At 36.1% G+C, this 14606-nt stretch overlaps 2 protein-coding genes across 21 annotated transcripts; both read right to left on the bottom strand.

The window, feature by feature from the left end:
• Positions 1 to 2519: 2519 nt before the first annotated feature.
• Positions 2520 to 10952, bottom strand: LOC4811780 (myb-like protein P). Of its 19 annotated transcripts, XM_015189005.2 has the most exons (14): positions 10674 to 10797; positions 10186 to 10251; positions 9414 to 9941; positions 8825 to 8902; positions 8598 to 8690; positions 7980 to 8282; positions 6742 to 6826; positions 6219 to 6407; positions 5377 to 5607; positions 4338 to 4771; positions 4159 to 4282; positions 3539 to 4051; positions 3421 to 3467; positions 3132 to 3252 (listed from the first exon to the last, which is right to left on the bottom strand). In XM_015189005.2, the coding sequence occupies exons 2-13, from the start codon at positions 10207 to 10209 to the stop codon at positions 3424 to 3426; spliced, it is 2646 nt and encodes an 881-aa protein (XP_015044491.1). In that variant the 5' UTR covers positions 10210 to 10251; positions 10674 to 10797; the 3' UTR covers positions 3132 to 3252; positions 3421 to 3423. The 19 variants fall into 19 exon arrangements, with proteins under 19 accessions (XP_033237294.1, XP_033237295.1, XP_015044494.1 ...); XM_033381403.1 differs by lacking the exons at positions 3421 to 3467; positions 10674 to 10797 and adding an exon at positions 10804 to 10952 and having other exon boundaries at positions 2520 to 3252; XM_033381404.1 differs by lacking the exon at positions 3421 to 3467 and having other exon boundaries at positions 2520 to 3252; positions 10779 to 10880.
• Positions 10953 to 11171: 219 nt separating this feature from the next.
• On the bottom strand, positions 11172 to 12750 carry Arl4 (ADP ribosylation factor-like 4). 2 transcript variants are annotated; one of them, XM_001352312.4, is made up of 5 exons: positions 12487 to 12750; positions 12308 to 12427; positions 12149 to 12246; positions 11970 to 12072; positions 11172 to 11884 (listed from the first exon to the last, which is right to left on the bottom strand). In XM_001352312.4, exons 1-5 carry the CDS (start codon positions 12550 to 12552, stop codon positions 11333 to 11335), a joined length of 939 nt encoding a protein of 312 aa, XP_001352348.2. In that variant the 5' UTR covers positions 12553 to 12750; the 3' UTR covers positions 11172 to 11332. The 2 variants fall into 2 exon arrangements, with proteins under 2 accessions (XP_001352348.2, XP_015044502.1); XM_015189016.2 differs by lacking the exon at positions 11172 to 11884 and having other exon boundaries at positions 11970 to 12089.
• Between the last annotated feature and the right edge of the window lie 1856 nt (positions 12751 to 14606).

Here is a 14606-nt window from a genome sequence, read left to right as displayed (position 1 = left end):
GTTTAGCTTGGTTGCCGTAACGGCAACCGCCCGGATGCTGCTTTACAGTGGTGGAGATTGATCTGAAGGAGCCTCAAGGACATCCTTAGTGTTCTCCACCACTTTCTCCCCGCCTTTGCTATCTTAATTACATGCTCGTATATTCTACCTTCTTCGGATATCTCAATCTATGAGCAGCACCTATCTGCTTTAAAAAATATGTCTTCCACGCTATCAGGCAATGATCATATAATAGTTCTTGGTGACTTTAACTTGCAAGGTACTGTTTGGTCTTCGGTAAACGAATGGCCATGTCACGACATGACTTTGTTGGAAGCTTGCTTGACTAGACTGTGAAAAATTACTTAGGTCTATTGCTTGATCTGTGCAACCTTTGCAACCTTGCAACCTATTTGCAGGAAAGCTATTCTGGTCAGCCGTACCCATTCGGTTTACCAAGGTCGAATGCCATTTGCAGCCCTTTGTCAAATGAATGCACTATGCTTCAGTTAAGCCGGTGTTTTCACAGGGATCTGACGGTGTTCCCGGCTTTATACTCAAGTACTGCGCCGAGGCTCTGTGTGGACCCTTGCTTAAACTATTGTCCATCGATTCTTCTTGCTTTCCCCGATCTGGAAGGAATCGTTCATAATTTTTGTTCACATGAAATGAGCAAGTCTGATGGAAAGAATTATAGGGGCATTACCAAGTAATCCGCTATTCCTAAAATGATTGAGAACATTTTAACTCCGCCCCTGCAACATACCTACAAATCACTTATAACGCCAGATCAGCATAGATTTGTAAGGCGGGGATCAACTACCACAAATTTCTTAGAGTTCACCTCTTTCATCGTTAAAGGCTCTCAGGGAAATTCACAGACGGATGTTATTTCCACCGAATCCACGAGTGACCTTTTAGGATTTACGCCCAACTTCCTGAAATGGATATCTAGTTACCTTTGTTTACAGGTCTCAACGATTCCTCTCAAAAAACTCCATCTCCTCACCAGTGAAGGTTACTTCTGGAGTACCACAGTGCATCCATTTAGGCCCCGTACTTTTTACACTCTTTATTAATGACTTTCCTTCGATATTAACATACTCTGAAGTAGTCATGAATGACCACTCCATGCGGTGGCTCTCTTGAAAGAATTACTCTGGTTGATGATTTTGGTGTTATATTAGATGCCAAGCTAAAGTTTTTTGAACACATTTCTTCCTTGGTAAATAATAAGGCCATGGACGTGTTTGTGTTTAAATAGGTGGTCAAAGCAAAACGATTTTAGAATACGGCTCTTGTGTACAAAGTACATCAGGACCTTCTAGAATCAGTCCAGAAGAACTTTATACTTTTTGCTGTGCGGGGCATTAACTGGAATTCAAGTGTGAGATTGCCATCTTACCCTAGTATATTGCCATCAATAAGCCTTCCGTCCTTAGTTAATCTTAGAAAAATTCTTGCTGTGATTTTTTTGCACAACTTTATCAACGGTGACGTAGATTTTGTTGAGCATAAACTTCACGATTCCTATTAGACTAGAGACTATGTACCGTTGTCCCCTCCCCGTTATTCCTTGCAGATTATAATTTACTATTCCAGGCTTACTATTGTTGTCATGCCGGATTATACTAGAAATAATTAGTCTCACAGTTTGTTTGGAACGGAACCTCGGAAGCAAAGCCTTCCTAAATAATACAAAAAACTGTCTGTCTCCATTTCTCAATCCGGAATACGAACCGGTTGTTAATACATTATAAATAGTCATATCATCATAAGGACATTAATGGCTGCTTTTCTGTCTGTGGCTGGTGTAACAAGCTTTGGCCATACTAACTATGATTGGGATTGACTTCATTACGGCAGTTTCATAACTAAAAATCTCAAGTATCGAATTAAATCTAACCCAAAAATTAATAATGAAAGTTTTTTAAGTTTTATTTCTAAAAAATGTATTTATGCAGCTATCAATGATATTTCCTATTTTTGCTAATTAAAAACTCGTATAGTATTTAAATCCAATTCTGTGACCTAGCGCGTCAATCGTAGCGCCTCTCTCCATTTCCTAGTAAGGATAAGTGTATGTGCTTTGTCGCCACAATAGTTCTCGTAATTTACGATTTATTTTTACGATGACGCCATGGCATTACATGACAATGGCAATTGGTTAATATTTTATTTAACCATTTTCACCATACATCATTCATATATATACTGCTGCATGTACTAAATATAATACTTCCCTCATGTTTTGTTGTTATAATCTATCAAGGTATCCTTTAGTCATAGATAGACTTTTAAAACTAAATTTTTCCCATTTGATATTTTTATCAAATATGTAATAATAAAGACTTGTTTTAATTAACGACTGATTTTTATTATTATTATTATTTTATAGACGCAAATAAACAAACGCAATTTATATATTAAATAGAGAATATATGTAAATATCTATGTATATATGCATAGTACTGAATAAATCGTATCTATGTATGTACATATGTCGTAAATCGTGGTGTTGGTCGAGAAGCATACTTCAGTTGGTTATACACGTCTAAAAATCCGAATACGGCATATTTCCTTGTGCTGGTAAAACGTTTTGTCCTGGATAAGTACATTGATTTTCTGGTTCCGTGACCCAACCCCGGGCGCAATTGTTAAAGGTCTGAGCCTGACTTGAGGAGGTTAGCCGCGGTACCGTACTGTTAGATGGTTGTCCATATCTTGTAGATACACAGGGTGATCGAAGAGGTTGCGGTGATATCGAGGCTATTGAACTAGGAGATCTTGAAGCATGTTCCACGGAAAATCGGGCATGATTGGATCCAAACGGTGTAGGCGAAGCATTACGTACTTGGGATGATTGCCGAGCATTTAGGTAATTTTGATTTTGATTCGGGTAACTTAAATTTGACTGTTCAAACTTGGACAATTTCTCATATGATAACGGCGATGGGTTAAAGTTGACCGGCGGCGCTCCTTGCGCAGAGGTCTGAGGTATTTTCTGGTAGCTAGCAGGAGTAGACAACTGTTGCTTTGGAGGTATGGTGCTAAAACCAGTAGCTATGGGCTTAGACACCGGAAAGCCCAAACTGGTTCCCATCGATGTTTCATTTAAACTATGATTTACTTTTGGCAGAGGCTGATGGGAATACTCGTGGGATGTGTTTATATTTGAAATATTATGACCCGGATATGCAGGCTGCTTATCTGTAAAGTTCTTCGGTGGTGGTGCATAGCTTGCTAGGGAGATTTCCTTAGGAACGTATAAGCCTGTGGAAAAATGAATTTCTAGTTAAATTTATACGAAATATATAAAATTTGAAAGGAAATAACTACTACTACTACATTCAATATAAATTTTTAGGGAAAAAAATGCAAGCAAATTAAGACATTTCAGACAGACGAAATCAGTACACACGATAACAAAATAACACTTATCTGTTATATAAGGAAATAATGTAAATATTTGTGTTCTCTAGACTGGACTGAACGAATAACAATATGAAATATATTAAAAATTAAAAACATGGGATTTTCCGGGATCTAAAAGTCTTGCCTCCATTTTCATTGTCAGCATCGGTCGTTTCATTTGATAGATATGTAGAACCATTTTGACTTCTGGGCTTTACAGATACTTTGTATTCACCTAAGGACTGCTGTTCGAACGAGTATATAAGATCTCGCACATTTAAGTTTTCGTTTATTTCATCATCATCGGTACTGGGACCTGCTTGTACTACATCTTCATTATTCAGGCTTACGCCATTGGGACTCTCATGCTTGAGCTGTTCCCGATTTAATTTGGTTAAACGGAATAAACGAGAGTCGTCGCTTCGCTTCAATATTTCTATTTCAAGCCGTTGCTGTTCCAAAAAATATTTTTGAAATTTTTCGAGTTGATGCAATCGGGCTTGCACATCAACAGCGAAATCAATGGGCGGCCTTTGCCCATGGCACATTTGAACATTGTCCCTAAAAATGTCATGCTCTTGACTGACGTATTCGTATTCGTTTTTGTATTGATCATTGCCCTCCCAAGATGATAACGGTTCATTGAATTCAAAATACTCTGGAACAGTTTTTTCATAAGGTCAAAATTATCATCTTATCTTACCAAAGTAAAGTATTGAAATACCAGTAATTAATTAATTAATTAATCAATAGGGATTAACTTACCTCTTGGTAGTTCCACATTTCGGCCGCCCCAGCCCTGGGCAACACTTGGTTTATAAGCCAATTCTCTTTGTGGGTTCGTGGGCAAAATGGATGATTGCTGTTTCACATGTTGGTTAATGGACTGCTGGCGAAAAACTTTTTTACGTCCAATATTATTAAAATAGGTACTTCATCATTACCTTGTTATATGATTCCTGCTTATCTATCAATGGTATTTCATAAGATACTGGTTCAGCTGCATCTATAAAATCGCTTCCACCACTATGGAAATATGGTTTTGGTACGAACGAAGGCGTGAGACTTTTAGGTTTGGATTCCTCCAAAAAGGCAGAGCTCGCTGAACCTGTCTGTAATGCGGCCTCCCAAGGTGATTTAACAACCTGCAGTCCAGGCTTAGAATACTTTTCTATCAATTGATCTTGGTGAATATTTAATTGAACGCGATGTTTTCCCGCATCAGAATACGCCGGCAAAATGTTTGGCGAGGTTGCCGGCTTGGACTGATACTGCTGATAATCTGGAATACCAGATGGATGATTTTGAGTTCCTGCATTTGTTTCATCGACTACCCAATTATCAGCCTTTCGACGACGTTTTGCAAACAGTTCAGCACCTACATATGTATATATGTATGTATGTATGTTGGATGGTTGAGCAGATTGTAGAGCAGGCGGCGGCGGAGACGGCGGTGGCGGTAGCGAAGCAGGTTGTAAGCGATTGCAATCATGAAGTCCATGGGAGAAAAAATATTTTAGTTACTTATGTAACTTAAATTGGTTAAATGTGTATTGGTTCGATACATTATTTGGTTTTTTGTTCTTTTGAGTCCTTTACGAAAATTTAAATTATATCGTGTACAACAAAAATGTTAAATGTTCGATATACATACATATACATATATACATATGCATGCTATAGCTAACTAAAAAAATAAAAAAATCATGATGGGCCGTGATTTATCAAGAATTTACGTGTATAAACAATTTGGCGTTCAGACATGTTTATTTTTTAATGGAATTTCAAAGTTTAATTTCTTGCCCATACATAATGTACACATAATCAAGTATACATATGTACATACCTTACATGGTATATCGAACAATTAATCAAAAATAGTTGTATGTGTCAGCCCGTAAATATTAAGATTTCCTCATAAATATAACTGCTAAATAATGATTCCAATACACTTTATATTATACTAAGGAATTGTTATTTTACCTCGTCCCTGATTAAGTTTTAGTGCGGTTATTAGTTCAGCGCAATTGTCAGGCGATAACAGTCCAGTTTCAACATTAATCGATTCTTTGAGTGAGTTATAATCGCGAACTTGTCCTCTTGGATTCATTATGAGCTTTAGAGGAATTTTTTCCAGCTTTTTTAGTTCCAGCCAGGAATTTGCATCTGTATTTTCTTTGTATAACGTCTTAGCTTCACCTGTGCAATCATCCTCTGTTTGTACAAATGATTATACTTTAGCATGTTTTCAAATTCATATGTATGTAGCTAGTCTATATGAGTTTGTACATATGTACTTATGCCTGTTCTTTAATATGTACATACATATGTATGTATGTATGTCCCTCAATATCGAATCTTCTTATCAGCTTATTTGCATATACTATGTATAGTCTGCAGTACGATATTTCAGTTAAAGTTGCTTAAAGCTTGAACCACTAGATAACAATGATAAAAATTTTAAAGTTCACAATATAATTGCCAGTTCACTAAAATATAATTTTAGTCAATCTGTACATTCCTGAATGGCTGAATTTCTACCGATTCAGTAATAAATATATTAAGAAATTCGCTTGGCCGGCGTCTTAATTTTTCCTGTAGATTCGTTGGTAAACTTTCAAGGAATTTGAAAATATTCTTAGAATGTATACGGAAAACTGATACAAATTTCTATTAATCTTAGATTATTTAGCGCAGTTGGTCCCTCTTTTAACTAGTTATTTAAGTAGATCTCTGTAAGTCTTTATTTGATTCCATCCCAGGGTAGTAAAATACGCATATCGGTTAAGTATGGTGACTTATGCATGCATCGAAGTGACTATTACCTTTATCACTACCTTCATGAACCCATTTTACAGAGCGTTTCTTGCGATTGACATACATTGTTTGACCCTTAGACGTTTGGTTACTGATATCACTCAACGAATGGGATATTCTTCGTGCTAGCTCAACCTGGTCTTCCACAGTAGGATGTAGGTTTGGAGAATAAAATGCGGATGATGCATATAGCTTTCCTATTTTAAACAAATTAAAAATCAGTTTAGGTAGCACAGAATTGAAAATTAGACGGTATACATTTGAAAAAGTTACTTTTAAAAGGCGATACGTAATTAGTGATATGATTTTAGTTTAGAAATTGCGTAAGCGAACAATGTAAGACGTGAGTGAAAGCTGGTAATTTCAGCTGAGATTAGTCCACTGGCAATTGACCAAAGCGAAAATATTTCATGTACTGATAACGGGTAGCCCCACGTAGGTATGGTAGTAGATATGTGTTACATATATTGCTTTTAAGTTGTACGAGGCTTACGTATCACCTTTTCTGTTTGTTTTTTTTTTTTTACTTACGATTTTTTGGCAATATTTCAATAGCATCGGTCGCAGGTGTGAATATTTTTCGCAAATCAACTGACTTCGATAAATTCGTTGTTTCCTATTTTAATTACAACACATAGGAGAAATTGTTCTAACTAAGCTTGATATGATTGTTGATTGTTTTATGCAAGCCAGTTGTGTGTACTGAATATATAAATAAAATGCTTGAGCACCGAAAAATAATTACAAAGTTAATCATTGCTGTCTGCTTTTTAGCTATTCGACCCGGATGATACATACATTTTTTCTTTGCCACAGCTTCGTGCTTAGCTCTAATAAAACTTTTCTTTTACTTTGATCGTATAGATCACTGGGCCGAAACCCTCGTTTTCTCTCTACTATGCAATTCATTTTAAACAAATTAAGTGGTGGCTTTTGCGCATTAATAAATACTTCGAACGTTAACCTATTTCATTATGACCATTTTTATTCGATACTAGCGGGCGGCACAAATAAAATTCTAAAAAAGACACTTGTCGTTGAAGATACATGCATACATATGAACATATATGTATATGTACGTATGTAAAAATGTGTGTATACACATGGACGCATACAAAGCTCTCTTGAAGGCTAATTATAGATGACTTTTTAAATGTTGGAACGAAACGTACATTAATTTAAATTCTATATAATTTCAGGCAAACACATGCACAGACGTATACATAAGGTAAATTCTCTCATTTTGAGAGCTCGGCATATACAGTAGTGGAAATCAATGTTATTTGCCATTCACGTGTTCGGATATTCAATTGCGGTTGCAATTCGCTTTTCATCATTTTTGCGGAACACAATCAGTTGCAGAATTGTAGCTTGTCTTTATATGCGTATTAATTTGAATTATGTTTCATTGTACATGTACATATTAAACAATAGATGTAACAGATCCCGAATAGTAAACTACGAATCCTTAGCCTATTCTCATACAAATAATTAAACTTGTTAGTTACATAGGAAAATTGGAGGTAAACTTTGAGAATTTTGTAACTTTCCAACTCTACAGGCAATAGCTTCCTGTTTTACTTTATTCAACTCGGATTGCTTTATCCTGCAGCTTCGATTACGAATAATCGATCTAAAAGGGTACCAAAATATTTAGACACTATCTACTAATATGGAATATGTCCCATAGCTTCGATTGGACTTACTATATTATTCGTGTTCGGAAAAAGTTTCTAACATGAGCTACCGGAATTTCTTTTTGTACTTACTTTTGTATTATGTAAATCATCACCTTGAGATTGCGTTGAGGAAAGTCCATCTCGCTGGTTTCTTTGTGAACTCAAGAACTCTTGTTTCTCAACTTGCTGTTGTTCCCACTGTTTTTGTTTAAGTTGATTTTGGGCAGTCAGCTGTTGAGCCAAAATTTGCTGCTGCTGAATTTGGTTAGTCAATTCGTTCTGTTTCTGAATTAGCTTCAGCTCTTGCTCCTTAAGCTGGGTAATTTTCTCTTGAGTTTTTATATTGATATCTATATCAGATATAATGTCCTGAATTTGATTGTTAAAGTTTTTCTGCAGAGATAAAAAAATAAATTGGTTTATAAAAAGTGTAATGGCTTAAACGTCGCACAATCGCACATTCCAACACTCTGAAACCATTTTTAAGCAGTATTATGCTACTGCTACTTTACTTGCTTTCTAATTTTTGTATATAAATTTAGTATCAATTTTGAATTAGTCTTAAGACTGCTTGTATTTAGTACACAAAATTACCTTATTGAATAGTTTTCCTATTGCAAACCAGTTCATGCGAACAAATACATACATATGCAAAAAGGGGTTTGTTGTTGGTATATAACTATGAACCAAAATTAACCAAAAGCTTACTTGATCTTTTAATAATCTCACATCTGCAACTTCGTTAGCTGTTTGAGGCGATGGATCAGACGATTCATTCAATTTTTCCTTTGAATCAGTGCCCTAATGTAAAAATAAAAAAGTACATAAATGAACACATACATTTTCATATGTATTTATGTATATGTATGTATATATTTACATTAATTTATATGTATTCACATTTAATCAAACTTAAACCTAGATTACTCAGTTACCTTTTTAGTTTGGCTTTCAATTACTTCAGACGGTACTTCAGATTTCTCCGGAAAATCGATAGCAGTTTCGACGATATCCTGTTAGAAACGTGTTTGAACAGTGTTTTAGCAATCGAATCAAACGGGATTGTTAGTCACTGTCATATTACTATTATGGAAGTTGCTTTTAATATTTTATTATATTAGTTTTCACAGATATTTAATTATATACAGAATACGTATTATACATTAGTATTAGCAATCTACTTCAGTTTCATTAGTTTTCATTTCACTTTAGTTTTATTAAATATTCTTTTTTTTTTGTTATGCGGTGAGCTCATATGTATGTATTTATGTATGTAAGTAATGTATTCAGACTTAATGATATCGGCTGAAAAATTTTAAAAATCAAGGCCTAGTTTTCTTTGCTGTTTTCAGCATTAAATAGCTGCAGATAGAAAAAAGTTCACTGCTATGCACGTATTTCCATCAACTTATAGTTTGCATGTTTAGTTTGAAGATCTATCAAATAGATCAGATAGCTTTACTGCATTCGAAAAGCTTGGAAGCGCTTAATCAGATAATTTGAATATAAAGCGTAACAAAATACTTCTTCTGTCACAGATTCTGTCCCATCTTCTGACTCCGTTTCTTCCTCATATTTAGCTTCTTCTACTTCGTTTACTTGCGATTTGGCAGAAACTTGAGGTTCTGCTTCCATTTCCGGTTTGCCGGCATTATTGGATGTTTTGTCTATAGGAACATCTTGAGGATTTGCCACACTGCTTGCATCTATTTCAGCAGTAGTTAAATTTTCAACCTCTGTTTCCACCACCTCTATAGTTGGCTTTACCGTTGCCGGTTTTTCCGCTGCCAGTTTTCCCGTTACCGGGTTTTCCGTAACCGCTGTTTCCGAAACAGGAGTTTCCGTATCCGTTACCACAATCGAATCTACTATAGCTATAGTAGTCGTGGGTGTTTCGTCCGATAGCATAACGTCTTGATCAGATTCTTTCGCAATAACGAGAACACTTTCATCAATTGAATTATTAACACTTTGGCTAGGTTCTACAGATGTTTCGAGTAGTTCGTCGTACTCTTCGGCAGCCAAATCCGTCACTACAACTTCAGTCTGCGGCTGTTGTGGTAAAAAAAATTAAAATAATAAAATGTTTCCGCAAATTTGTAGAAGAGAGGCAAGAGATCTGAAGGCTCTGTTGATCTAAGTGATAGTAGTAGATCTAAGAATACATATGTATGCATGAACATATCACAAGTATGGTTATGGCTTTTCGCTTGTTTTCTATAACTGATTTTTCTACAGGGCTTTAAAACTTCATTTTATGTACAGAAATATAAAAAATGACACAAAAATTACGTACCACAACTTCAGAATTTGAATCCATTTCTTGTTTTTAATTCTGTAAATTCCGTGCTCAATGAGATATCTGAAAGTATTAAACTATAATTAGAAGAAAGGGGAATCGTACACAACCTTTTTCTGAATGGCGATTTTAATCATAAAAAACGCCGATCCGATCCACATGCAACAGGTGCTAAAATGTATTTCTACTTTTATCTCGAGCTCATAACATGTAAACACATTGCCATACATATTTTCATATGATTGTAAATGCATCTGTATCACAAGTGAGTTGTGAGTTGAATCAGAATAAAACTCATTTGATGTTCACTTTAACTTGCCCGTTACACAATTAACAATTATTCACTTCCTATAAGCACATATGTACATATGTTCACACATTCATATGTATTCTTGCATGTAAATTTATTAATACAAATGTTTATATAAATTCTTTTGTGCTCCAAAATAATTGAATTGATATTTCATTGTATACTTATTAAATACCAGATATTGCTGCGGGGCAAATAATTTAAATTTTGTACAAGGCAGTACAATCGAACTATTGTAAGATGATAATAAAATAAATGCCGTCCTGACTAAAATAATGACCTCGAATGAGCGAGAATATACATACGCCGTTCGATTTCAAGAATATGAGTGCACATCAAAGATAGCTTCCACACTGTCCACATTTTGTCTATTTAGTATATAATCACCGTTCTCACGAAGAACTTTTCACAAAATTTAAATTTAAAACTCACTTATACATACATACATAAAAATACATACATTCTCGTAGTTCATCTAGAAAATTTCTTGCTGCAAAGCGAGCACAATCGGTGCACAGTGGGTCCGATACATAAAAAAGTTGCAATATACTCGCACCAGAGCAGAAGCGATCTAGTAACCAACAATTCAGAAGCGTCGGAAAAATGAATAGCTATCAAGTCTTTGAACATACTATTGCGATTATCTTAACATCAAAAGAATGGCCCATTAAAATGTGGTTTATATGTGATAATAATCTGTTTCGGTGTTTCTTACATATTTGATAACCGTAAAATATAATTACTATTTTTTATTGTGCATTTTCATTTATTTAATTGTGCTATATAGAGTTTACGTTCTAATCACTTTTCCAGAGGTACGACCCGCTGTTTATACTACCGTCTCTTTTTATGGGACTTATTTATTTTTCGACGTTTCAAAATCATTTCATATAATGCATCCAAACCTTCCTGAAGACCTTCGCCAGTTATAGCACACGTGGGTTGTATATACCAGCCTTTCATGTGTAAAGCATTTGAAGCTTCAGCATTGCTATGCTTTACTGTAGTATGCCAGTTTTGCTTTGTTTCTTGCTGAATTTTCTTGTCTTTTTCAGCCGAATCAGAAGGCATATATGAAAATGAGGCCAATGCGCCACTACTCATTGACGAATTGCTTTCATAAGTTTGATCGAGAATAGGCGTTATGGGAGCTATTGGAGAGTATGGTTGGCTTGGTAGATGCGGATCCAACGCTTTCTCAGTATATCTTTGGTTTGAACAGCTATAACCAATTAGGTTGCCAGTTGAAGATGAGCTTGAACTTATCATTGGCATGTTCGGCACTGGATTTTGAAGTTCGTTAAGCCCCAAAAGCTTTTCCAGTTCTTTAGCACCGCATGCGCTGGGAAGATCTTGTTTATTTGCTAGTATCAGTACAGGAACGCCCTGTTTAATACAAGAAAAGATCATAAATTAGTACCATTGGTATGCAATAAATAATTTTAATGCTGTGGAAAAATGTATTTTTCACCTGATTGTCTGGACATTTGGCCGTACGCATTAATTCCATTTTTGCCTCTTCCATGCGTTCTGTGTCGACGGAATCAATAACAAACAAAATGCCATCCGTGCATCTGAAAGCAATCAAAATCTAAATAAAACCGCCGCTTCATTTACATATATATGTACGTATGGATTAATCAATCATACCGTGTGTAACTTCGCCACAATGGCCTCAGCTTTTCCTGTCCTCCAACATCCCAAATTAGAAAGTGAATTCCCTTTGCTCGTCCAATCGTACCTTGCACCTTTAAAATTACCAAGGCCTTAGTTAAAAGACATTATCTACTATTATGAATCTATAATAACCTTTTCACAATTAAATCCAATAGTGGGCACTGTATTTAAATACTGGTCAAATTTGAGTCTGTATAGTGCCGTTGTTTTTCCAGCAGAGTCTAAGCCTAACATGACAACATGCAACGTTCCCTGAAATTTAATGAAATGTAGTCGTTTGAAATGATAACATTATTATTTTCTGAAACTACCTGTGACGGCAATGCATCCAACAAATTTCCATTCTTTACCAAAGGCTTTACCATTGTAGCGCCCATCTTATAAGAAAGTACCTTTCTTTACATTACGCGGGATCGTTCTGATTGCAATTAATACATGGCAGGGCAAACGTTATTGGATGTTTCCCAATCGAGTTTTGTATTTTTGCCAATTGAAACAACGGTTTGGGATTTTTCCCAATTGGTATGATTTTATTCTGATTTATTCGATAGCATTAGAGTCTTAAATCGATACATGATATATTTTATTGATTTATAAAACATTAGAGGTATTCCTACAACTGATTTTGGCCATTTCTACCTGTATGAATCTACTCGTGTATGACTTCGTCCCGAGTGATCTTAGTAGGGGTACTCATGAAAGTGATTAAAATGTGGCTCAGATTCATCAAAAGCATTTATCTAGGGCTGCCGGCAGCCTGGCAGCCGGATTTTTTCTTCTTCTTGCATTTTTATATGTTGGTGTTTCTGCCAGCGAACTGAAGAACTCATTTCTGTACCAGCTATCCTATCTCACGCAATGCTCGATATGATATTGCATCTCTTATTGCTCTCTCTCAGCAATTCCTTTTTGATATGCCTTATATTAACCATATTGGTACATATGTATAAAAGATATGGTATGCTACTCACCTAGTAGTATTCGATTTTTTTCACAGCCTTCTGTCCCACTCTCTTGATTTATGTTCAGAATTGAACATGACCCTACCCCCAACGTGTGGAGACCTATTTAGGAAGCCCTATTTAGATAGGATAATCTACTATTATCAGTCAGAAATGAAATGTCATCATGTTGACCCTTTTATTATTATATCATTTATTAATTAATTATTTATTTACTTATATAGAGAATTTTGACGAAAATGTAGGTCCCGTTAAGATAAGTTAGAAATAATGGAATCCAAGCAGCAGATCAGTAGTAAACGAACAGTCTAAAGTGAACATATTGGAATTTTCCAACTAGAGTGAACTCGAAACTCGTCAGTACACTGGTACCATTTAATGGTGAGGATTTAAATATGTTTTTTAATAAGATAAAATCTCTGTGCCGGTTGCTTAGCTTTATACAGTTTCACATAACTGCGGCTCAGAATCAGAAGTAAAGCCGTCTATCGCCTTGGGCACCAAGATTGATATAATATCAATCGATGACATGCCGAAAACAATGTCCACAATAAGCAAATGAAAACTAGCAGAAGCGGCTCCTCCAAAGCATAAGAATGCAAGCGCACAAAAACATGATAGATTCTGGCCTACAGGTAGTTTTCATCAACCGAAGAGACATCGAAGGGAAGATCTCGGATATAAACTGGCTAACTGCAATAGGTAAAATCGTAGATGCCATGGCAAAAACTGTAGAGCGGACAGAGAACCCGGCTCTCTGTGTTCCATTGGAAGCAAGTGGTATAAGGGAGCAAAGGCAGTGGCCTGTGGAATTAGCTTAAAGCTAAATTGGGCTACACAATAAAATCAGTGTCGTGCCCTCATTCCAAAAAGAATGATCATGAAGTTATGGATTCCCCCGATGATCAGAGAGGACAAAACTATACTAATATTGTTCAAGCTCACATCTTAGGCTACGAGGAGGCATACTGGACTATCAGAAGAGTTATACGGCGCGACCAAGGAAAAAAGGAACTCCAGATCATTGATATGGGAACTGTGGCGGCAGTACCGCAATTCCTCGGACTTGCCGAGCACCATAAAGGTCTGAGTCACTTGCATCCTCCCGAGGCCCAGACGAAGCTCTAAACCTCTCCCCTGACGTCTGGAAGCTAGAATCCAGGGTCTGAAGGGGAATGCACTTCGATCATCTCGACTTCAGGCATTCTTTCATGCTTCCAGATCGCTGTAGCGTCGTAAGTGGAAATTATAAGAAATCAAAGAATCCCTGTGAAATATATATAGCGATAGCCAAGCTGCGATCAAATCACAGTGTAGAGCTGTCCATCTAGCGGTGGGTGCGTCCTGGGTGCAACCTACTCCCATTACTCCTACATGACGCAGCACTTTTTCAAAGATAATTCCCGAAAAAACAACTTGCATGTCTCGTGCATAACAAATCACAGTCCTTGGGGAAGAACGTATTGACT

This window comes from Drosophila pseudoobscura, chromosome 5, assembly GCF_009870125.1.
Source record: "Drosophila pseudoobscura strain MV-25-SWS-2005 chromosome 5, UCI_Dpse_MV25, whole genome shotgun sequence".
Classification (NCBI taxonomy): Eukaryota; Metazoa; Arthropoda; class Insecta; order Diptera; family Drosophilidae; genus Drosophila; species Drosophila pseudoobscura.
Note: the sequence above shows the minus strand (reverse complement) of the source record. Positions and strands in the feature narration are given on the sequence as shown.